This window comes from Enhydra lutris, unplaced genomic scaffold (assembly GCF_002288905.1).
Source record: "Enhydra lutris kenyoni isolate GAN:26980312 unplaced genomic scaffold, ASM228890v2 scaffoldscaffold7, whole genome shotgun sequence".
NCBI lineage: Eukaryota > Metazoa > Chordata > Mammalia > Carnivora > Mustelidae > Enhydra > Enhydra lutris.
The window spans coordinates 36,480,178-36,505,284 of NW_019154091.1; the positions used below are offsets into that span (position 1 = coordinate 36,480,178).

A 25,107-nucleotide genomic window follows, 5' to 3' on the forward strand; every position below is an offset into this window, starting at 1 on the left:
AATAATCTTAAGATATGATGGTGTGTTAGTATTTGAAGGAGTCAAATAAAGATTTACACTAGTTTACCTTTCACATTCTTAGTTAAATGGTAGAGACTTGCAAAATAACCATACTACCTGGAGGGGCCCAGAAGCCTAAAGGAGGCATCAGCAAGAATGCCAGCTTGTAGCCAGGCCTGCTGCAGTGAAGAGGGTTCAGCCATTCTGAAATTGCCTCATCAGGAAGCCATCTCATTCCAAAAAAGGAGTTCATATGTGAAATTTATCAAGTGTTAGAGAAAGATGAAAAAATTATTTGTATCTGAGGAAATAGTCCAAATAGAAGAATTTATAAAAACAAACAAATGGAAAATAATCTCATTCCCCCTAAAAAAAACTTTAAAAATGATTATATTTATTATTCCTGAGGAGATAAAGGAATAGGGCATAAAATAGGCAAAACAATCTAAAAGACCTGATCATAATCTTGAAAACAAAATTTATTGTTGAAATATACTCAATAGAAGAGCTACATCTATGAAAGGACCCAGATGACAAACAAAAGAGTGAAGGAGTAGATGGGGTTGAAGATATCACTGAGAAATCAGAATGAAGAGATGAAGAGTTGATGAATATTAAAAAATTAAGAGACACATGATTCATGGAGAAACTCAAATATACATCTATTAGGAATACTAAAAGGGCACAGCAGAGAAATGAGAATAGAATCATCTGAAGAACTTATAGGGTGTATGTAATACCATGTCTGGGACTGAACCATGGGGTTTTTTGACCAATGTTGAGGTTCCAATATGACAAGCATAGGCGATATATTTGCTATGAGCTTCAGGAGACCATCTGAGTTAAAAGAAAAACAGGGGAAAGAAAAAAGAAGAAGGAAGAAGAAGGAAGAAGAAGGAAGAAGAAGAAGAAGAAGAAGAAGAAGAAGAAGAAGAAGAACAACAACAACAACAACAACAACAACAACAACAACAAGAGGGAGGAGGAGGAGGAGGAGAGTGTACAATGGCTGGTTTTATTTTCTGTTGTAAATACCTTTGTTGGGTACAAACTGAAACATGGAGAAATAGTAACTTTTGATTACAGTAGGGGCTTACATGTAGAAATTGAATAGAATAGTATGTAGACTAAAATGCAGAATCATCAGCTACATCCTATGGAGTATGAGTGGCCAAGAAAAGCAATAACTTCTATGGCTTCACCAGTTTCAAAACAAGTACAGTTTTGTATTTCATCATTGGCTCTAATGGTACAGAAAGGGAATGAGAAACTAGCAAATATCTTGAGCAATCCTTGATGAACTTGAAATGCTGCATTATTAGCTTTTGTATACAACAGATATTCCCAGATCATAAAACAGCTAAAATCACATTCAAACTAATGCTGGGTTTTCAATACCATATAAAGCGACACATTGAAGCCATCTGTATGATCATTAAGTCCAGGCGATATGGAAGACTAGCTACCCCTAATCTTTTAACTCATAATTAAAATATTTTCTCCTTATACAAGTTTCTCCCTAACAGAGAGCAGTCACTCTCAGTTTGTGGCAGGTATCACGTTAGTGTCCTATTTACAGTTCATGCTTTCATTACCCGTTCTGCTTTAATGGGCTAGACTCTAAGCTTTTTTTCTTTTTGAAGGGATATTGCAGCAGGACAGGGCTGCTGCTGTTGCTTCTTCTCTCTGTCTCTCTCTTTCTCTTATTTATTTATTTTTAGTGACCAAAACAAAACAGATCTATAACTGCAGCTTCTGGAAAACCATTTGTTTTTGCCAGTCTTGTATCTCTCCTTGAACTTGACCTTGGCCTCTTGTTGGGCCTTGCATTTAAGAACAGGGTCTTTGAAGACATCCTGTTGATGATAGTTTTGTCCAAGGGGATATCCACAGAGTATCTCATGGGCATGAGGTGATTGTAGTTACAAACTTTCACAAAAGACTTAATCTTTTTTTTTTTTTTTAAAGATTTTATTTATTTATTTGACAGACAGAGATCACAAGTAGGCAGAGAGGCAGGCAGAGAGAGAGGAAGGGAAGCAGGCTCCCTGCTGAGCAGAGAGCCCGATGCGGGACTCGATCCCAGGACCCTGGGATCATGACCTGAGCTGAAGGCAGCGGCTTAACTCACTGAACCACCCAGGCGCCCACAAAAGACTTAATCTTTGACCTCTTGGTGATTTTCTCCTAGCCAGCTGGAGGAATGGTCTGAGGTACCATCATCAACGTTCTTCACGATGGCCACTTTGCATCCAGAGTAGCATCAGGCCAGGACCAGCACCACCTTTCCAGGTTTCATGAACTTGGGGACACAGCCACTTGAGTCTACAGCAGAAAAGAAGAAATGGCCAGAGCTTCCCTTCTTGATTCTGGTATTTCTGTTTTGTTCTCTTTTTGCTCTTGCTACACTGGGGCATGAAACTGACACAAACCAAAAATGAAACTAAACTATTAATAACCCTGTGGCAACAAGAAGAGACAAATGTGAAATTATTTTTGGAGTTGGAATATTATTTAGACATAAAAAATGAAGTATTGGGGCACCTGAATGATTCAGTTAGTTAAGCATCAGACTCTTTGTTGTACCTTAGGTCGTGATCTCAGGGTCATGAGATTGAGCCTTGTGAGACTGAGCCTCACATTGTGTTCCGTGTTCAGTATGGAGTCTGCTTCAGATTCTCTCTCCCTCTGCCCCTCCACCTATTCATTCTCTCTCTCAAATAAATAAATAAATAAGTAAAATCTTTTTTTAAAAAATGAAGTATTGATATATGCTACAATGCAGATAATCCTTGAAAACATGATGAGTGAAAGAAACCACACAAAAAGATCACAAGGTGTGTGATTCCATGTACATGAAATATCCAGAAGAGGTGACAATATAGAGACAAATGCAGATTGGTTGAAAGGGGCTATGTGTGGTGATGAGGAGTGGGGAGCAGCTGCTGAATGGTATGGGGGCTTGTCTTGGGATGATCAAAATATTTTGAAACTAGATAGAAGTGGCAGTTGCACAATATTGTGAGTGTACTAAATGTCACCAAGTTATTCACTTTAAATGAGTTAATTTTATATTACACCAATTTTACCTCAAATTCAAAAAAAATACTCTGGAGTGACCCTTCCACAATGTGGGAAAATCCATACACGTATCTAGTTCAGAGTAGAAAACCAAAAACACCACCTGGGAGAGTCAACAGAAGCAACAAACACGAAGATTATAAAGAGAAGAACCCAAAACCATGTTTAAGTAATGACATGAAACAGTATAGTAGGAATTGATGGAAATTATAAGGAAAGAACAAGACTCTATGAAAACAAGAATTTTTTTTTTTACATAACTACATAGGAATTTTAGAAATGAAAAGTATAATAGTATTTTTTTAATGAATTGTACAACTTATTAAGTTAAACTGAAGGGACAATTAGTGTAATGGAATTTAAATCTGGGGATAATAAAAAGATTAAAAATATGTAAGACATTTAAAAACTCAGAAGATAAAATGAGAATATTCCAGAACATATCTAATAAGAAGTCTAGGAGCAAACAGTAAAATAAAAAAAAAAAAGAGAGGCAATATTTGAGGAATCAATGACTAATAATTTTCCATAATTCTCATTTTTAATAAAATATACATTATTAAAATTACTTTTAAGAAAAATTGAAGTTGAAGAATATATATATGCTTGCAATCCTACTTGTACTTTTCTACTGGACAAAAGTTCTTAGAATAAGTACCTGTGTAGTGATGTACCTTGCAGGCTTATTTGTAATAGGGAAAGATAGAACCCTATTAACTGAATCATTCCCAGGATGTCTTTGACTCTGCTTTTACACATTAAGAAATCTGCATTTAGTCACTAAAGACTATATAATATTCAAGAATTAAAACATTTGATTAATTAAATTTTATCTGTGGAAAAAGTCCCATAATGGCATTTAAAATAAAATACATAAAGTAATAAGTAGAGACATAAATACTTTATGTAAAAGTCTGCTGAAACAATATACTCAAAATAAGGCCAATATGTACTATTCAGAAGAATGTCCCATTTGAACCCTGATTCAAGATCAGTTATGTAGTTATATTACACACAATTCTAATGGGTTTGACCAGTTCACAAGCTATCAATAGTAGATGAGAAGGAAGGGATGAAAATATGTCTAGAGATGAACATGAGACTGAGCAGCAAGGGATGACAGTGGGAAGGAAAAAAAAACAAGCAATAAAAAGCAGACATATTTAACATAAAAACTTACCACTTTGAGTCCCTTAGTTTGGAGGTGTACAGCCCCATGTATGTATTCTTCTTGAAGTCTTCATCATCATGGTATGGTATTAAAATCTATGGTCAAAGTGGATCCTTAGCACAAATTTCCTTTTGTTCCATATGCTCTCTTTAAGACAGTAGGTTGAGAAGAATGGAATAGAATTTACAGACAATAAACACGTGACTAAAGAAAGATAAGGGGGAAGGTTCTTAGTAGTTACACTGTCAGTCTGACCTCAAAGCATGCTGCTGGGTAGGATAACTTCAGGAGTCATGTGCCCTAAAAGGGTTGTCATTCTCCTAGAGTAACACATATATAGGGCACGGGTGAGATCAAGGAAATCAGCTGTCTGCCCAGCTTTCAAGGAAATAAGAAATGACACAGAAATAAGAAATGATGTATTTTTTTAAATGGTGTAGGCTATGCACTGTGAACTTCTTTAATGAATCTCCCTATAAATCTCCAGTAACACATGTGTTCTGCTAGTGCTTTGGAATGAAGGATTTGTTATGGTGACTGGGGATGGTGTTGAGCCCTGACCAACACAGGGTGACAGTAAAAATTGCCTGCAGGTATAGCTAAGAGCCAAGTTCTGGTCAATGCTTTGTCATGGAACTGAGGACATTCAGAGAGAAGGCCCACTGTGAAGAGCAGGTCATACTCCTAAACTTGAAAAAAAAAAAAAGCAGAATTAAATTGTCAGCATTTCCAATAGTATATTTGAGTGATTTTCCGAGTTTCTGAAAGAAAAAATCCTTTACCAATTCTCCTAATTCACCCCATGATGCCTAGGAGATAATACTTCATTACAACCCTATCTAACTGACCCATGGAGATACAAAGCCTTTGGCATATATGGGATTTTCTAGAAATGTAAAGGAACAAACTTAATTCTATGGAAGGAGATATGGGACAGGAAGAGAGGAATATGAGGGGTTGGGTTATTTGGAAAAGGAGATTATTTGGAAACCACTTGATTTTTCTCTCCCTGAAAAACCCCTTCTATACTCACTTTCTCAGATTTTCTTTCATTGTTATAGAACAGTAGCAGCTTAGGTCTGCCCTAGCAATGAGGGAGGTGACAGAAACATAGCTTCCACAACTCAGAAAACCCTCCTCCATTTCCTGCACACCAATCCACCTTGAAGTGTTTTCCAGTGAAGACTTCAATTTCATCTCAGGCTTTACCTCTTCAACTTGGACTCATGCTTACCCTCTTGTGTAAGTACTGTAGGTAGAAGGACTTGTCATGTTTCCCAGGAACAAAAGATGAAGCAACCAGGAATTGCTCAATGAATGACTCAAAACACCCTTCTGACAATAGGTTATTATTGTTTTTTGGTTATGTCACACAAAGGAATAACATACAAATATAATTGCAGAAAAAAATTCCTTTTCTAATTAGCCAACTAAGAACTGTGGACATTGCCAGGGACTGTTCAGGTCCTCATCTTTTTGTTTGGATCCTGGGTCATGACTACAGCAGTATGTCTTTCTTCACAGATTATTCTGCTGGCCAGCCAGGCATTGTTTTTCTGTGAACACCACTAGTATGTTTCCTGGTAAGGTTTCCTCTCTGATGAACAGAGTAGAGATCTAGAGGCCTGCGGTGGCAAAATGTAAATAAGATAATGAGAAGATTGTCAGCATGGTATGCCTTGGGAAAGCTCATGAAGAACATTCTGTGGTTTTCTTTTCTTTTCTTTTTTTTTTAATTTGTAAGCATATTTTATTTTAACTTTTATTTATTTTTTAAAATTTATTTTCAGTGTTCCAGAATTCATTGTTTATGCACCACACCCAGTGCTCCATGCAATATGTGCCCTGCTTAATACCTACACCAGGCTCACCTAACCTCCCACCCTCCTCCCCTCCAAAAACCTGTTTGTTTCTCAGAGTCCACAGTCTCTCATGGTTTGTCTCCCCATCAAATTTCCCCCAATTCACTTCCCCACTCCATCTCCCCATGTCCTCCATGTTGTTCCTTATGCTCCACAAATAAGCGAAACCATATGATAATTGACTCTCTGCTTGACTTATTTCACTCAGCATTATCTCTCCCAGTCCCAACCATGTTGATACGAAAGTTGGGTATTCACCCTTTCTGATGGAGGCATAATACCTCATAGTATATATGGACCATATCTTCTTTATCCATTTGTCCGTTGAAGGGCATCTTGGTTCTTTCCACAGTTTGGTGACTGTAGCCATTGCTGCTATAAACATTGGGGTACAGATGGCCCTTCTTTTCACTACATCTGTATCTTTGGAGTAAATACCCAGTAGTGCAATTGCATAAGGAAGCTCTATATTTAATTTCTTAAGGAAGCTCCACAATGTTTACCAAAGTGGCTGCACTAACTTGCATTACCACCAACAGTGTAAGAGAGTTCCCCTTTCTCCACATTCTCTCCAACACTTATTGTTTACTGTCTTATTATTTTTGGCCATTCTAACTGGTGTAAGTGGTATCTCAATGTGGTTCTGATGGCTAGTGATGATGAACATTTTTTTATGTGTCTGTTAGTCATTTGTATGTCTTCATTGGAGAAGTGTCTGTTCATGTCTTCAGCCCATATTTTGACGTGATTATCTGTTTTGTGTGTGTTGAGTTTGAGGAGTTTTTTAATAGATCTTGGATATCAGCCCTTTGTCTGTAGTGTCATTTCTGAATATCTTCTCCCATTCTGTGGGTTGCCTCTTTGTTTTGTTGACTGTTTCCTTTGCTGTGCTTTTGATCTTGATGAAGTCCCGAAAGTTCATTTTCACTTTTGTTTCCTTTGCCTTTGGAGACATATCATGAAAGAAGTTGCTGTGGCCATTGTTGAAGAGGTTACTGCCTATGGTCTCCTCTAGGATTCTGATGGATTCCTGCCTCAGGTTGAGGTCTTTTATCCATTTCAAGTTCATCTTTGTGTATGATGTAAGAGAATGGTGGAGTTTCATTCTTTTACACACAGCTGTGGTTTTCTACTGCATTTCAGCGCTACTCCTTGGGGCTCTCCTTTCCGGTTCCTACTACCCACGTGGAAACTTCCATGGTCCAGTCCTGCCTCTGTCCTCTGAGACCAGGAATAAAACAAATGGTTTTTAGCTAACTGATTTAATTCCTAAATAAGTTAACATAAACCAGGGTCTAGAAAAGCTAAGGATCGTTTTGGGTTAAATAAACAGCTTTAATCACGACTGCGTTGTATTGATTACAGTTCCCAGTTGTTCTGGTGCATAGCTCTTGAAAAGAATGTCTACAGGCCCCTCTTCACATCCCTTCCGTTCTCTCCTGAACCCATTTGGCTAAGTGTTTGCTTTTTCTCTTACCCCTTCACCCAAACCGGCCCTGTCCAGATCACCTGTGGCTTTCTTTAAGGGGAATCCAGAGCGGGTATCTCCCTCCGGGATTCCTAGGCGCCTCCATGGTCTCGCCAGGCCAGCCCCCAGCTGCTCTCAGGGGCAGTCGGGATGCCTGGGCATCTGGGCCCCCAGCTCCAGACAGGGAAGATAGCTGAAGGCCGGCAGGGGGCCTCGCAGCGCCCCAGAGATCCGGGGAACTCGCCTGACGGGCAGAGCTCCCAAGCCCCGGCCACTTCCTCTCCTCCTCCAGTTTCCGCTGCACAGCGCCACCGCAATCAAACGGGTCGCGCGGGAGGGCGGGCCCGGGGTGCGCGTCGGACCCGGGGGCACCCGATGCCGCTGCGCAGCCAGTCCGCCCCCACCCCGGCCCCTGCTCCCCTGCCTCCTGCACCCTTGCGAAGAGAAAAATCGCTACTGTGGGTGCACCACTTCCTCCAGCTGAGACCGGAGGTGTTTCTTCCCCGAAGGGTGACGATTCTGCAGAACCGTCTAGTTTATCACGGAATGGAAAGAAAACACGATAGAGCATTGTTTTTGTTTCTTTTTTTAACCGGGAATATAATCAAATCTACTGCTGGTCCTGGCGGTACCGTGGTGGAACTTGGTATTCCCCTGTGCACAATATCATTTAATCTTTATGGCTACACAGTCCATATGTTGTTGGCAGTTGGAAAGAATCTCTGTCTCTAAGGCGAAATACTCTAGCTAGAACGTTGTCCGTGGCCAAGGTACTTTTAAAGCAAACAATTTTGGATTAAAAAATAAGCTTACATCTATAATGGGAGAAAACAGAGAGAGGAATGGTCAATTTTAAGAAAACCCAGAAGTCTTGCATCCGGGTGGGTTATGGGTGTGTGTGGGGGCGGGGGCGTGCTACCTCAGGCCAGAAGGGGGACATTTTGTAATTCCTCAACTCAGAGAAGATATCTTCTAGAAAAGTACCCCCACCCCCTCCATCCCCAACCCAGGGTGCTTTTTATCCTGTGGATAAAAAGGATACCACATGACTAACTGTGGTTCTCTCAGCTCCTTGGCGTTCACAAGGATGAATCTTGGTGGTTAAATTCTCTCCAGTCATATTTGACGAGACAGCTTCAAACCGTGGGCTCCGCAGGGCTTTCCTGAAGGAAGTGCCTCAACAACAGCACCTTAAAACCAGCAGGGAGGTGAGGGACTGTGGAACCTCAACCTCTAGGGATTGGGAGGGCTCCTTTCACTTTGCTGAGGAGGTGAGTGGTTTTGCCAAAAGCTCCAGTACCACCTAGGCCCTAGACGGTAGTGTGGGATTAGGTAAGTGTAGGAATCAGGCTGCGTGTGGGAAAGCCTTGACTTTGAGCTTATTTCCTGTATGACTCTGGGCAAGCTACTCAACTTCTTGTAATTCAATTTTACCTTCTAGAACCATCCTGGGTGAAATAATAAACATTTAATGCATATGTGTAAAAAAGGTAAAAATCTCCCCGGAATCAAATTTGGGAAGGGCGACCTTGTGAATGCTGACTCTCTTCTGTAAAAAAGAGAGCTTGCAATATTGTGATTTGGGCACCAAGGGAAAGTATGACCAGGCATATGATCTACCTAGTAAAGATTGAGATATTTGGGGTAATAAAAATAGTAACATGCTCAATTTTGCTTCTTTTTAAGCTATCAATATAATTTTAATGAAAGTACATTTATTGAAGTAAAAGGGTCCCTTTTGTAATAACATATCTCATAATTAATAGAGCAGTATTGTAGGATAAGAAGAATGCTGGAAGCAGACTCAGGTACACTGTGTGCCATCTTCTTTTATCACAGCTATCTGGGTGACCAGTTAACACCTTTACATTTTTTTTCTTTTCTTTTTCAAAAATGAACTATTAGTTTAGATCAATGGCTCTATATTATGATGTGTGTCACAACAATCTGGGGATTTTTTTGTTTGTTTGACATATATATCCCTAGGGGAGCCTCAGTGGCTCAGTTGATTAAGAGTCAGACTCTTGATTTTGGCTCAGGTCATGATCTCAGGGTCCTGAGATTGAGCCTGGCATTGGGCTCCTCACTGAGTGTGGAGTCTGTTTGGGATTCTGTCACTTTCCCTCCCTTCTGCAACCCCCCCCCCCAAATGCTCTCTCTGTTTCTGATTCTCAAACAAAACAAAACAAAACAAAACAAAACAAAACTATCATTTATCTATCATCTATCTATCTATCTATCTATCTATCTATCTATCATCTATCTATCTACCTTCCTATGTACTGTCCTAAGTCTATTGGATTAGAGTCTTCTGGGTTGTGGACTAGTAATCTGCATTTTTTTAAAAGTTAAGAAGACAAATTTGGAGCAATGCTTATATTTACGATTGATTTCAGTTCCAAAGTAACAAACAACTGTAGTCCATTTCATTATCTCTTCCCACACTCAAATTCTATGATTTCTTTAGTTACAAAAGTATGTTTTATAACACTGTAATTATTTCTACATTGTTTCAATCTATATTGCCATCTCAGGGTCAACAACTCAAATTGTTTATGTTAACAGGTTGTTACCATAGGAGTTATGAGACACAAGTCTAAAAACATGTTTTAGTTTTGGGTTAGCTTAAGATTTATTTTCAGTGTCTTAAGTTTTCAACAACATGAAAAGAACAAAGGAAATTTTTACAATATATGGTGAGTTGCTATGACTATATCCTGTACAGCTTGTGACTAAGCTCTTCTTTTTTCTGGTGATCAGGTAACACAGGTTACGTGTGAACAGGAGATGCTATCTTTCCTTTTCACGGAAATTGTGCTTGATTCTTTGACAAGGGTTTCCTTTCTCTACTACTCCAGAAATCAACTCCTTCATTCAGAACTAGTATTATTTCAAAGATGACCATGTCATTATCTTTCATAAGATTATTCAGAATATATAGTAATGACTAGAGAAAACAACTGAGAATATTTGCACTTGTTTGCTAGAGAAAAAAAAAAAGCAAATTAATAGTTCAGGTGCTCACTTCTGACTTGAGACTTATAGACCTTTTTGTTTTTTCCCCAAAGTATAGTGTCAAAATGTATCAGGAATCTGAATGGACATTTTAAGTTAAAAAAAAAAAAGTGCACATATTTCTGATCTCATCCTATGTATTTCCTTAATATAGTCCAGTTATTAAAAGTAGTCATTCTTTCTATTTGTGTAATGTAAGTTAGGATTTATCCTGGAAAAATAGGTAGCAAATAATTTTTTTGAAGGTTTTTATTTATTTATTTGAGAAAGAGAGATAGCGAGTGAGAGCAGAGCAGGAGGGAGGTGTAGAAAGAGAAGCAGACTCCCCGCTGAGCAGGGAGCCCAATGTGGGGCTTGATCCCAGGATTCTGGGATCATAACCTGAGATGAAGGCAGACACTTAACCAACTGAGACATACAGGACCACCCCTACCTTCCTGCTAGCAAATATTTTTTAATAATTTTCCAAGAGGAAAGGCATTTCAGGATAAAATAAGAAATCAACAAAAAAATTAGAAACTACTTGTAAATGAACACAAACATAAAAATTTGTAAGATGCTAGTAAAGTGGTATTTACTGAAAATTTTACAGCTCTAAATACCATGTTAAAAAAGAAGAAAGATCTTAATGAGGGATTATAGTTTTCATCTTACAAAATTAGAAAAAAAAAGCAAGTGTAATCCAATATAAGCAAAAGAAAGGAAATGGTTATGATAAAACTGAAAAATCAATGAAATAGAACACAGAAGAACTACAGTAGGTCAAGAAAAAGAAAAGGAATAAAGGGTACCCAGACTGGAAAGGCAGAATTGTAGGTGATTTGTAGAGAATACTAGAGAAAATAGAAAAAAGTTGTTACCTTCAACAAATGAGTTTGCCAGGTTGTAGGATATAAGATCAATACACAAAAATAATAAACTTCAGTGTGTAATTCACATCATATACAAGTATTAACCTGAGGATAAAGTTAATTATCTCTAAATTAATCTTTAATGGGTCATAGATCTAATATAAAGCCTTAAACTGTAATAGTTCTGGAAGAAAACAGAGGAAAAATCTTTTGAGCTTGAGATAAGTGAAGATTTTTTAAGATACAATCCCAAATGCCTGCTACATAAAAGAAAAAAAATATAAATAAATTGGACTTCATCAAAATTAAGAATAGGCTTAGAAAGATGCTCTTAAAGAAATGAAAAGACAGGCCATGGACTAGGAAAAACATTTTTTTTCAAGTCACACTTCTCATAAAGGACTTGAAGAAAAAATATATTTTACATTCATTATATATAAATATGTGTATTTATATTTATTATATATATCACTCAAACACAATGATAGTAAAACAAGCAATTGAAAAAAAAGAGTTGAATGGCACTTCACAAAAAAAGATATATGGGTGGTAAATAAGCACATGAAAAGAACCTTATCATCATTAGTCATTAAGAAAATGAAAATGAAAATTAGAGACCAGGACATGTACAAAATCAAGGAGGTTGACCACATTGTGTCAACAAATGAGGCAGCTGTTGGAACTCATATGATGTTGGTGGGGGAACAGAAAATGGTACAGCCTCCTTGGAAAACAGTCTGGCTCTTTCTTAAAAAGACAATGACATTATGTAATACATCTAGAATAAACAAATCTGTAGCGACAGTAAGTAGATTAATGGTTTCCTATGGTTTGGGGTAGGTAAGGACTCAGGTGGAAGGGGTATGAGTGATTGCTAATGGCTACAAGGTTTTATGTTTGGTTGTACAACCCTGTAAATATGCTAGAAAACATTTTAAGCTGATGGACTTTGTGGTATGTAAATCCTATCTCCATAAAGTTATTTTAAAAAGGTAGCATACGCATTTCATATAACTGAACAATTCCGCTCTTAGGTTTTTATTTAGGAATAATGAAACATATGTTCATACAGACACTTGTATACGAATATTCATAGCAAATTTATTTCCAGCAGCCAAAATTGGAAATAAGCCAAAAGTCCAATAACTAGTGAATCGTTTAAAGAAATTGTGGTATATTCGGATAAGACAATACTATTCAGTGATAAAATAGCAATGACATCTGACATATAAAATACCACCAATCAGGTTTAAAATAATTGTAGTGAATGAACTAAGTCTGTGAAAAATAAGTGTATACTTTGTAATTCAATTTATATAAAATTCCAGAAAATTCAAACCTAACTACAGTGATGGAAGACATAATCTAGTGTCTGAGGTGGGGCAGAGAGATTTGGGAAGATCACAGAGGAGCAGGAGTAAACTGAAGATAATAGATATGTTCAGATGCATATGTATATCAGATTTATCAATTTGTATTCTTTAAACATGTATATTTTATTTTATGTCAATTATACCTTAATAGATCTGTTAAGAAATTTAAGTATAAGAGAAAATGTAATCAATCAACTAATATACAATAAGTTGTGTTTCTGTCACTAGATGAGCCCCAAAGAGCTCCAGAATTTTTCTAAAAGGTGGGTGTTTTTCTAGTATATTCCCTAGAGGTGTTCCTGCTCAGATAAGACTGATGTCAGACCACAAGAAACTAAATCGAACCAGACAGGCCCAAGATGACAAAGTGGGCCAAAGTTCATTATATTCCCTCATTATATTACATTAACTTACCAAAATCTCCTCCTGAAAGGCATTGTGACAGGAAGTCCTTGACCAAATAAGGAAGAAAAAAGAATGTGGCCTACCTTCCTAGAAATCATGTCCTCCTCCTGCAATCTGGCCAACATTAAACACTGCTGTTTTGCCCCCCAGCCCTGTCATCTATGCTCCTCCACCTCTCAGAAGAAGGAGCCCTTAGAGCACCTGTTCCCCTTCTACATTCTCTGGCCATTGAATAAGTTATCTGCGTGCCATCAAATAATGCTTTGTTATTTGACTATTTGGCAAATGGCATTGAATAGGGAAGGAAACTTCTAGCTCCTTAATAGTCCATGCAGTTTTATGGCTCTTTTTCTTTCATTTTTGCTATGATGTACACGTTTCACATTTGATTATCAGTAAATCTATCCATTTTTTCATTATGATTCATGTCTTTTCTAGATAATTATAGAAAATAATTTTCTATATAACTTATTTCTCCCTCTTGAATCTTTTGGTCAAGCCTCCACAGGACTAAATTGTTTAATGGTTGTCCAAAGACCACTTTGCTCTGCTCTCTTCATCTTGGAGACCCTGAAGTTCCTAGTGCTCATTTTGATTATTTTACCCATCAAATGTTTCCTTAATAACAAGTAATTAGGAATATGGTAGTACTCTTGGTTGAATCAAATGCACAGTAAGTGATTGAAAAGGTGATTACTCACACATTAGTAATCACTGGTAAAATTTCGCATAGGATCAAGAGAAACTGAAGACTTTGAGATGGTATAGAATAGATGTCTTTGGGAAAATGTGTGTGTGTGTGTGTTTGTCTGCTTGTTTTGAGAAATGTTATAGTCATGTGTTTAAGAGACTGTAGAGATCCATTCTTTTCTTTTTTTTTTTTTTAAGATTTTATTTATTTATTTGTCAGAGAGAGACAGCGAGAGAGGGAACCTAAGCAGTGGGAGTGGGAGAGGGAGAAGAAGGCTTCCTGTGGAGCAGGGAGCCCAGTGCGGGGCTGGATCCTAGGATCCTGGGATCATGACCTAAGCTAAAGGCAGATGCTTAATGTCTGAGCCACCCAGGCGCCCCAAGAACCACATTTTTGATCCAGTTCTACATTAAGTAACTTGTTCTCTCTGCCTCTTAGTTTCCTCATCTATAAACTGGAGATAATAGCTGTCATAAAGTGGCTTGAATGGTTAAATGAAACAAGGTGTCCATTTAATACCACAAATACTCAGAACAATTTAAAAATAATATCTACTATTTAAATGAGTGATATAAATAATAAAATACCTGTTTTTATTATTTCAAAATAAGTGAACACTTACCTCATCTTTTTCATTTTCTGCCTCCAATCATAAGTGTGTTTGTGTAAATGAACTGCACTTTGTACCAACTGGGCTTTGTCAATCCCACTTGTGTATTTGTTTACTCAACACATACATATTTTTAAAGCTACATTCATCAAGTGTTCTACTAGATGATGTAAATCCAAAGACAGAAAAGAAATGATCTCTGCTACTTACACAGAAATGATCTCTGATAAGCATAAGAATACAAACAATTCTTAGTTACTGAATGATCTTGAGGTCAATCTTAGCTTTTTATTTTGCCTTTTTTTTTTTTTAAAGATTTGATTTATTATCCATTCGTCCATTGAAGGGCATCTTGGTTCTTTCCACAGTTTGGTGACGGTGGCCATTGCTGCTATAAACATTGGGGTACAGATGGCCCTTCTTTTCACTACATCTGTATCTTTGGGGTAAATACCCAGTAGTGCAATTGCAGGGTCATAAGGAAGCTCTATTTTTAATTTCTTTTTTTTTTAATTTTCTTTTTTTTTTTTAATAAACATATAATATATTTTTATCCCCAGGGGTACAGGTCTGTGAATCTCCAGGTTTACACACTTCACAGCACTCACCTTAGCACATACCCTCCCCAATGTCCATAACCCCACCCCCCTCTCCCAACCCCCTTCCCCCAGCAACCTTCAGTTTGTTTTGTGAGATTACGAGTCACTTATGGTTTGTCTCCCTCCTGATCCCATCTTGTTTCATTTATTCTTCTCCTACCCCCTTAACCCCCATGTTGCATCTCCACTTCCTCATATCAGGGAGATCATATGATAGTTGTCTTTCTCTGATTGACTTATTTTGCTAAGCATGATACCCTCTAGTTCCATCCACGTCGTCACAAATGGCAAGATTTCATTTCCTTTTATTTTTTTTTTGATTTTTTAATTTTTTATAAACATATAATATATTTTTATCCCCAGGGGTACAGGTCTGCGAATCGCCAGGTTTACACACTTCACCTCACTCACCATAGCACATACCCTTCCCAATGTCCATAACCCCACCCTCCTTCTCCCAACCCCCCTCCCCCCAGCAACCCTCAGTTTGTTTTGTGAGATTAAGAGTCATTTATGGTTTGTCTCCCTCCCAATCCCATCTTGTTTCATTTATTCTTCTCCTACCCCCTTAACCCCCCATGTTGCATCTCCACTTCCTCATATCAGGGAGATCATATGATAGTTGTCTTTCTCCGATTGACTTATTTCACTAAGCATGATACCCTCTCGTTCCATCCACGTTGTCGCAAATGGCAAGATTTAATTTCTTTTGATGGCTGCATAGTATTTCATTGTGTATATATACCACATCTTCTTTATCCATTCATCTGTGGATGGACATCTAGGTTCTTTCCATAGTTTGGCTATCGTAGCCATTGCTGCTATAAACATTCGGGTGCACGTGCCCCTTCGGATCACTACGTTTGTATCTTTAGGGTAAATACCCAGGGGTGCAATTGCTGGGTCATAGGGTAGCTCTATTTTCAACATTTTGAGGAACCTCCATGCTGTTTTCCAGAGTGGTTGCACCAGCTTGCATTCCCACCAACAGTGTAGGAGGGTTCCCCTTTCTCCACATCCTCGCCAGCATCTGTCATTTCCTGACTTGTTCATTTTAGCCATTCTGACTGGTGTGAGATGGTATCTCATTGTGGTTTTGATTTGTATATCCCTGTTGCCGAGTGATATGGAGCACTTTTTCATGTATCTGTTGGCCATTTGGATGTCTTCTTTGCAGAAATGTCTGTTCATGTCTTCTGCCCATTTCTTGATTGGATTATTTGTTCTTTGGGTGTTGAGTTTGCTAAGTTCTTTATAGATTTTGGACACTAGCCCTTTATCTGATATGTCGTTTGCAAATATCTTCTCCCATTCTGTCAGTTGTCTTTTGGTTTTGTTAACTGTTTCCTTTGCTGTGCAAAAGCTTTTGATCTTGATGAAATCCCAATAGTTCATTTTTGCCCTTGCTTCCTTTGCCTTTGGCGATGTTCTTAGGAAGATGTTGCTGCGGCTGAGGTCAAAGAGGTTGCTGCCTGTGTTCTCCTCAAGGATTTTGATGGATTCCTTTTTCACATTGAGGTCCTTCATCCATTTGAGTCTATTTTCATGTGTGGTGTGATGGTGGGGAGGGGGGAGCAGGCTCCCACTGAGCAGGGAGCCCCATGTGGGGTTTGATCCCAGGACCCTGAGATCATGACCCAAGCTGAAGGCAGAGGCTTAACGCACTAAGCCACCCAGTCCCTCTGTTTTAGCTCCAACTGTCAAAGTTCCTCGAGGGACAGGACTCAGCCCGCTTTAAGCACTTTCTAGAGCTCATTCTGCTTCGCGTACAGTTCTTTTTCCTGACTTCCTGGTACAAATATCTGTCTGCCTATATGACATTTCCCTCTGGATATCTAATAGGCATCTCAAACTTATGTCCAGAATCAGATCATTCTTTTTCCAATTATGTCTCCTCAATCTTTTACTCCCAAGTCTTCTCTATTTCAGTGGAGTACAAGGGATTTAAATTTTAGGACAGTGAACTTATTCTGTATGATATTATAATGGTGGATTCATGACATTATGTTTAAGTCAAAACCCACAGAACTTTATGGCAGAGTGAACCTTGATGTATGAAAATTAAAAAAGTAATTTTGGAGGCTATGGTACTTCAGCATGAAATGCAAAAACTGCTAAAAGACTCTGACTGTATTGAAGAGGTATGAAGTGGCCTCACTGAAGGGTGTGGAGATAAAGTCTATGTAATCTTAGAAATGTGTCGTCTTAGCTTGTAAGACTAGTAACAAAAGGAACTGTACATAGCACTGTCAATGGTAATTTCCCACAGGGTATGGAATAAAAATCCTAAAACCACAAAATATATATACTGGAATTGAATAATTAAGTAAATGAATGGTGATGGTGGTAGCCATGCTTCTCATTACTGGAACAGGAGGTAATAGAAATGCAAGGGTAAGGGTTAACATGATCCATGTTATAATTTATTAAAGTTGGAGACATCAGTGTGAAATCATGGAACCAACTGAAGGAGTTCCAATGGCCAAAGCTGGGACAATGGGAATAACAAAATAAATAAAGTAGTATTGGATTATAACAGAAAATATAAAATAAATATGAATCAGTTTTACTGATATAAACGCTTGATAAAGAAGTAAATGGGAGATTAGACAAAAATCACCTGTAGAAGATTTCTAAATAATTCATGTAGAAACTCTGTTGTGAAAGAGAAATAGTATAACTCTATGCTTCTTTTTTTTAAAGATTTTATTTATTTATTTGACAGAGAGAGACACAGTGAGAGAGGGAACACAAGCAGGGGGAGTGGCAGAGGGAGAAGCAGGCTTCCTGCTGAGCGGGGAGCCTGATGTGGGGCTCGATCTGATCCCAGGACCCTGGGATCATGACCTGAGCCAAAGGCAGACACTTGACAACTGAGCCACCCAGGAGCCCCTAACTCTCCACTTCTTAAATGTGGGCTGCACATATTAACTTCCTTTCAAAGGGTACAGTATGGAAATGGAGGAAAAAAGAGTAACATTATAGTACATAAACCACAAACACTACTACAGTCAAGTGATCAAAATTAACAGCAGTGATAAGGCATGTTGGTAGTTTGCACTCTTTATAAATTGTGATAAGAATGTCAATTCTTCTCTGTGATCTTCCTCCAAAAAACTTTACCCTAAGTGTAATGATGAGAAAAACATCAGACTACCCTGATTTGAGAATATTCTACAAGCTATCTGACCCACTTTTCTTGAAACTGTAAAAAAAAACAAAAAACAAAACAAAACATCAAAAAACAAGGAAAGAGTGAGATACTGTCAGCCAAGATTATCCGAAAAGACGTGAAGAATAAAGGTACTGTGGTATCCTGAATGTGGTCCTTGAATAGAAAAATGTATTCAGGAAAAACTAAGAAAAGGTGTTAGTTGAAAAATGAATTAAGTAAAGACTTTAATTAATAGTAATGCATGAATATTGATTCATTAATTTTGACACACCATACTAATGTAACATGGTAATGATAGGAGAAGTTGGGTATGATGTATATGGGAACTTTCTCTACTACTTTCACAGTTTTTCTGCCAGTCTAAAACTATCCTAAAAGGAATAGATTATTTAAAAAAGATGAAGCTCAACTCACTCATGAATCACATCCTTTGTGGTTTTCAGCATTGGGTTTATTTCAATGCCACAGTTTGTAGAGACTGACTCTGCTTTTGATCAGGTAATGTTTCTCTTTCCATCTCATTCAAATATGGATTATTCTATTTACAGGATGTTTGGACAGATGCAGAACACAGAGAGATCAATGATGCAGAAGCCAAGAAAGCATTCCTATCATTGCCAACACAAGTGGGCATGCAAAGGTAAGAAAGAACCCATAACCCTCCATTAGACCACAGATTGTAATACAGTTAGAATTTTCTGTGGGTCTTTTAATCCTAGACTTTTAATGAGAACTTTTAAGGACTTCAACTAGAATCTGTTAATCAGAAAATGTTTTATCTTACTTTTAAATGATGTTTATATAGATCTTGTTAAATTGAATGTAATGGGTCAGATTTGATTTGACCTGGGTTGAAGATTTTGAAAGTGTTATAATGCTATTTTATTAAAGCAAAGTATGTAATTATAAAGGTTAGGATCTGAGGTTTGTTTCATGAATTGATATAAATATAAAACTCCTATTTCAAATAAGGTTTGAGAAGATGGCTGCAATACTCAGTCTTGCTTATGTTTCTCTTTTTGGCACTCATTTTTACTATTATTCAGTTATTTTGGCATTACTTATATTTTGCCTTCCCAGGCTTTATTCCCATTGAGTAATATGTGTGTGATTCAGAAAAGACCTAAATGAAGGTAGTTGACAAATTTCAGTGGCAATTGTTTGAATAACCAGCTGATCAACTAATAATCCACCAATTTCACTGTTTGTGAATTGTAGTTTTTGAATGGAAGTGTTATATAAGAAGGATATTTAATAAATAGGAAATAAAACATATTAACCTCGTAGCATCAATAAATCCAATTCTTTAAAGATAATTAAGTATGTGTTCATCTCAAGGTAATTTAAACAGAGATTGTATGTTTCTTCCTCTACTTAAGAAAATGTGCACCCTCAGAATTTTACATTTCTATGATGCATTTCAAGTTTGTTTTAAATGCCTAAATGTTTCAGAAGGAAAAATTGTTTATTACAGATTACCCTAAATGTCCCAAGTGGCATCGCACTGCTCTGAGACTAAGCTGTGCTGTGCTGGTTATACTCATTGCCACAGTAATAGGACTAACTACTTGGGGTGAGTAAATTGAGAGCTGTATGTTCAACTAGAGAAGTTTACCTTTATTTCTCGAACTTTTCCAGAATCATCTTTCACACTTACCTAACCTATCCTTTCATTATTACTTAACTACATTAGTAATAAATGACACAGTTGATAATTTGTAGTGAGTACTTTTTTATATGAGTACTTTTCCCCCCTATACAGAGGAGACAACAAACTTACAAATTTAGAAGCCTATTCTGCTTATAATTTTAATTAATTCATAAATCGTGTGGGTTTGGCAGTCGCAATTCTATGAAGTGAAGTTTTATATTTTGGTAAAAGCACTTACTTTTATGGAAGTTGATTATTTGGCCCTTAAATAAAATTTTTGGACTTTGGAAGTAATTTGATATTTTGAAGTTTTGACAAAATTTATCGGTTGCTTGAAAATTTAAGGCCAATTTAACTTGAATCATTCCTAAAATGAGCTCTACTTCAAGAAGAGCTATGGGTAATTATATGTTATTGTTTCTGTTTGTTGTGACCTTCTTTTTTCTTTTTTCAAGGTGGGAGAGGGTTTCAGAGGGAGCGGAAGAGAGAGAATTTTAAGTAGGTTCCACACTCAGGACAGAGCTCTATATGGGGCTTGATCTCACAACCCTGAGATCATGACCTGAACGGAAATCAAGAGTCAGACACTTAACTGATGGAGCCACCCAGGTGCCCCTCTTGTGACCTTCTATGTGTTAGAAATTGAGATAAACATTTTACATACGTTACTTTTTAGTCTGGAGACAACTCTAAGTTTGTTAAGCATTTTCCCCTTTTATATGTGAGTGAACTGAGAAACAGAAAATCTACGTAACCTGTTCAAGATCATGCCAAACAGACACAAATTTCAACGTTTTTTAAATTTTACTTAGATGATTTTTTATTGTTTTTTTCTACTTACTTTTTCATAACTAGAAATCTACTGAGTTTCTAGTTTATTCATCTTTTGTTAAATTATAGGGTTGAAATCCTATAGACAGATTCATCAGCCACCAGTGTGTGCATTCATTTGTAGTTTTGTTTTAACGGATAATTAAAAGGCACAAGCTTATATTTGTAGAAATCTAATTAGTGTTACTACTTTCCTTCACTTAATAGTAAGTCGCCTAAGTAGCGAGAATGGAACCAAAGATTGCGATTGTATAAATATTTCTCCCAGGAAACAGCAGAACAATACAAACTTCACAAGTAAGTGGTTATATTTCATTGTATTGTAGAGGAGGAAAAACTTTTCCTCTACCCTCTTAAGTTTCATACCAGGGTGCCTGTGAATTAAACTGTCAAAAGATCAAGTAATAGGAAGAAAAGGTTTATTTGCAAACAAAAGAAGTAGCTTGCTCTACCCGGTTTCAGTGAAAGGTTTATACACCTAGCTTAGAAGGAGAAAGTGAAGGGGAAGAAGTGGCTTCTCTGGGAAAAACAAATATATTTCTTTAGGAAAGAAAAATGGCCTCTTCAGGAGAACAAAGTGGAGATAATAAAGTGAGTAATAGTGTCTGTATACACAGGTGCGCATAGTCTTTCCTTCTTTGTAGTCACAAAATTCCTCCAGAAAGGGGATTTATGGTAGAGTTCTTAGTCATCTTTTTTTTTTTTTTCTGGGAGTAAACCACTCCAAAGAGGAATTTATGATAATCTCCAATTTCAGAAGATTCTATTTTTAGTCAGATAGGGAAGCTTAGAGGAGATTTCTTCCTGAACCTGTTGATTATATTAGGCATATACAAAATATAGAAAGTCACTAACTCCTAATACTTTCACCAGTTATAGGAGGTTTTCAGGCAAAGCACAGGGTGTGGTTGTTGTAAAGATTTAAACCCATGCCTTCTCCTTCAATAAGTTTTCTAGAGATTTTGGTCATCCTCTTCTTCTTGTTATGAGTGGAAGGACACTCTTACAAATGGAGATTTCCCTTGTAACTGTAACTGTCTCTTACAAAGGATAATTTCTACTAGGCTTTTAGAACTTCTGTGTCTGCATTTTCTTAAAAACAACCATCTCAGCATAAACCTCATGCCAAGGAGAGATATTTCGGGGTGGTATATTTTGCTCTCCTTTGGCACTCTTGGGCTTCAGACTCTCCAGTGACTTTCTATAGTCTAAGGGCTATAAATCTCAGGACTATAAATCTAAGCATTTTAACATTATCTCCGTCTGAGACTTGATTTCCTACAATAGCAGTCTCATTTCTCACAATGCAACTCTCCCCTTTGTGCTCCAGGCTTCAGCAAAACAAACCTCAATATGGTAATAAAATGCAACATAGTCTCTCATCCTCAATTCTTTGTTCATTACTGATCCAATCCATTTCTATTGGATATTTATCTCTCTGTTGCGACTTCGTACTCTCTGAACCCTTCTAACACACACATAAACACACACACACACACAGAGTTCAGACTATAATGCAGATATAATCTGGTAAAACTACACATAGTTGGTTTTAGTTACATTTCTTATATAATAGGAAATTAAAAATAAAATCACATACATTGGATATTTATATGCTTTAAAGTAAAAAGTTTGTAAACTGGTTCTCACTTTGTCCTTTTATAAAAATTAGCGTTTATTTTTTTCTTACTTATCAATGCTTATTGTAGAATAAGAAAATTAACTTCTTCTCCCAAGTTACAACTATTTTCTAAGTAAAAAATTACCCCAAACTATAAACTTTCGCATGGTCGAAATACCATGAATTATGCCAAAATATATGTTTAGACCTTAGGTTAAGTTTGGATAATTAATAAATGCATTCTGATTAAATATTGATGGTCATAGAGAGTGATAGAAAATAGCATGAAAAATATAACCAATGTGCATGCTTATGTTGGCACTTTTCCTTTAAGACTTAAGTATTTATATAACATCTCTGTAATAGGTCAACTCATTGCTTCTCCGTATGGACATTTCTATATTGCTCCCCATACATTACTCTTCTGGGTTTCTCTAGACCACTTGGAAGCCTTTCTACCATGAGGGTCCCAGAACTAAAGAACTCAAAAATTATTTGCTGTTTTCATCTCATTGTCTTTGGCATATCAATAATAGTCTCCCACATTCTAAATAACCATACTTTCCAGTGGATGAATTTCTTTCCACTTTACTGCACTGACAAGAGCCTGGGTTTCTTTATTGCTGTAGTATGTGAATTTCAGGCAAAAAAAAAAAATAGAAGAGTGAAGTAAATGATTCATGTTTTGTTTTAGAGAACAAATGCTACCACAGCAAAAGTCATATCACAATAAACATCTAAATAAGCACAAGACCTTAAAGTCATTTATTTCTGTCAATAATTTACAATACCAAATTTCAGTAAAATGAAAATTTGTCCCTAGCTTTAGTCTGAAGTGTGTTTTGAAGTATTTTTCCTGACCAGTGTAGTTAAATCTAGTTCATTAATATTTTAACGCCCATGTTGTTATGATTTATAAAATAAAATGCTCTGGGAAGAGTGTTGCAAAAATCAGGGTAGTTTGCTGATTCAAAACAGAAACTTAGTATATGAAATTTTCCCCAAGTAATATGATTCCTCCTACCATCCCTCAAAAACCTTTACCAGTGATAACTAACTTTTGTACAGAGTATTTTATAATTTACATTTTCATTTCATTTTACTTAATATATCAGACAAGTTTGTACACAAATTTGTGGGTATTTTAAAATATGCAATACTTAAGATATACAAAAGTTTAAATATTTATTTATTTATTTGACAGAGATCACAAGTAGGCAGAGAGAGGAGGAAACAGGCTCCCTAAGGAGCAGAGAGCCCGATGCAGGGCTCGATCCCAGGACCCCGGGATCATAACCTGAGCCTAAGGCAAAGGCTTTAATTCACTGAGCCACCCAGGAGCCCCAAAAGTTTAAATAGAATGCAATCAATACTTATGTACCTATCACTCAGCTTAAAATATAAGAAATTATTAGTTCACTTGAAACCTGTGTGTACCTAGTTTTGAAGATAAGTTTATTTTAATACCTATTTCAAGTTTTTCCTTTTCAGAGATACATCGCAGGTTATTGGGGTCATGGTGAACAGTTTGCTTTACAAAGTTACTAATAAAACATATTATAAAATACATATATTTTTTGCACCAACAAGGGACTATGAAAAGGATATATATGTATTATTTTTTTCCACAGCAGTTTTCTCCTGATGCCTTTTAGAATCTCCTTTATAGTTTAAATTTCCTTATGTCTTACCACTTACTATATTGGCAGTATTAGTTATAACCTTGAGTAAATTCCTTAACCTTTACATTTGTCTCCCCCTTTATACTTAAGTTTACTTCACCTTAACTTTAGTATCTTTATTTACAAAATGAGGAATACAAAATTAATAATTTTATGTATCTTATACATTTCTTCTAAGGAAAAATATTTCACAAATCCGTGAGCATGACAGGAAATTATTTGACATGTCGTAATTACTCAGTAATTATGAATACTACTGGCATTTATTTCTTCTAAAGACTATTCATCAATGGAAAGGGAGTTCTTTTTTTAGAAGTGGGATAAATCTTTACTTTTAAGGGAAAAGTTTACAAGATTAGTGCAAACAATTTTTTGATATTCAAACCTTGCTTTTCTCCTATTTCTTCCTGTTTTTGCATTTCAGCAAAACCAAAGCTAAATTTATGTCCTAATAACTGGCTGCAGAAAAGAGGGAAATGCTATAATTTTTTAAAAAACTTTAAATCATGGACCGATAGCCAAAAATCCTGTTTAATAATGAAATCACATCTCTTGATGATCCAAGACAAGGCTGAACTGGTAAGAGCTAATTTGCTATGAAAATTAGCCTTTCTAAAGCTGAAAGAAATAAGTAGGTTTTTAAAAAGATTTATTTCTTATTTATTTGAGAGTGAACTAGAGCAGGGGAGTGAGAGAGAGAGAGAGAGAAAGTGAGAGCGAGCTTGAGCAGGGAAAGCGGCAGAGGGAGAGGGAGAAGTGGACTCCCCACTGAGCAGAGAGCCCGATGAGGTGCTCAGTCTCAGGACCTTGGGATGATGACCTGAGCTGAAGGCAGAAGGTTAAGGGACTGAGCCACCCAGTTGCCCCCCAAAGTAGGTTTTATAATAAAAGAATTATACTGCTCATAATTATGACCATTTATTGAATTCCTAGCAGATGCTAGGCACTGTGGTAGGCATGCTATGAATGTTATCAAATTTAGTGCTCACAATAACTTTGAGATAAGCAGTATTTCCCCTAT

At 36.9% G+C, this 25,107-nt stretch overlaps 2 protein-coding genes across 3 annotated transcripts in view; both read left to right on the forward strand.

Annotated features, from left to right (window-relative positions):
• LOC111141996 (C-type lectin domain family 2 member D) overlaps positions 1 to 2,530 on the forward strand; it is an 18,517-nt gene extending 15,987 nt beyond the window's left edge. Inside the window, exon 6 of one of the 2 annotated variants that reach the window (XM_022494913.1) lies at positions 2,196 to 2,530. In XM_022494913.1, coding sequence (XP_022350621.1) covers positions 2,196 to 2,301 — 106 coding nt within the window. In that variant the 3' untranslated portion in view covers positions 2,302 to 2,530. Of the gene's footprint in view, positions 1 to 2,191 lie in introns of both variants that reach the window. The other variant, XM_022494914.1, reaches the window with a different exon arrangement.
• The window catches only part of LOC111141995 (killer cell lectin-like receptor subfamily F member 2), a 26,790-nt gene continuing 3,997 nt past the window's right edge, over positions 2,315 to 25,107 (forward strand). Inside the window, exons 1-5 of the mRNA XM_022494912.1 lie at positions 2,315 to 2,372; positions 18,850 to 18,941; positions 19,776 to 19,874; positions 20,991 to 21,080; positions 24,511 to 24,665. Coding sequence (XP_022350620.1) covers positions 18,851 to 18,941; positions 19,776 to 19,874; positions 20,991 to 21,080; positions 24,511 to 24,665 — 435 coding nt within the window. The 5' untranslated portion in view covers positions 2,315 to 2,372; position 18,850. The remainder of the gene's footprint in view (positions 2,373 to 18,849; positions 18,942 to 19,775; positions 19,875 to 20,990; positions 21,081 to 24,510; positions 24,666 to 25,107) is intronic.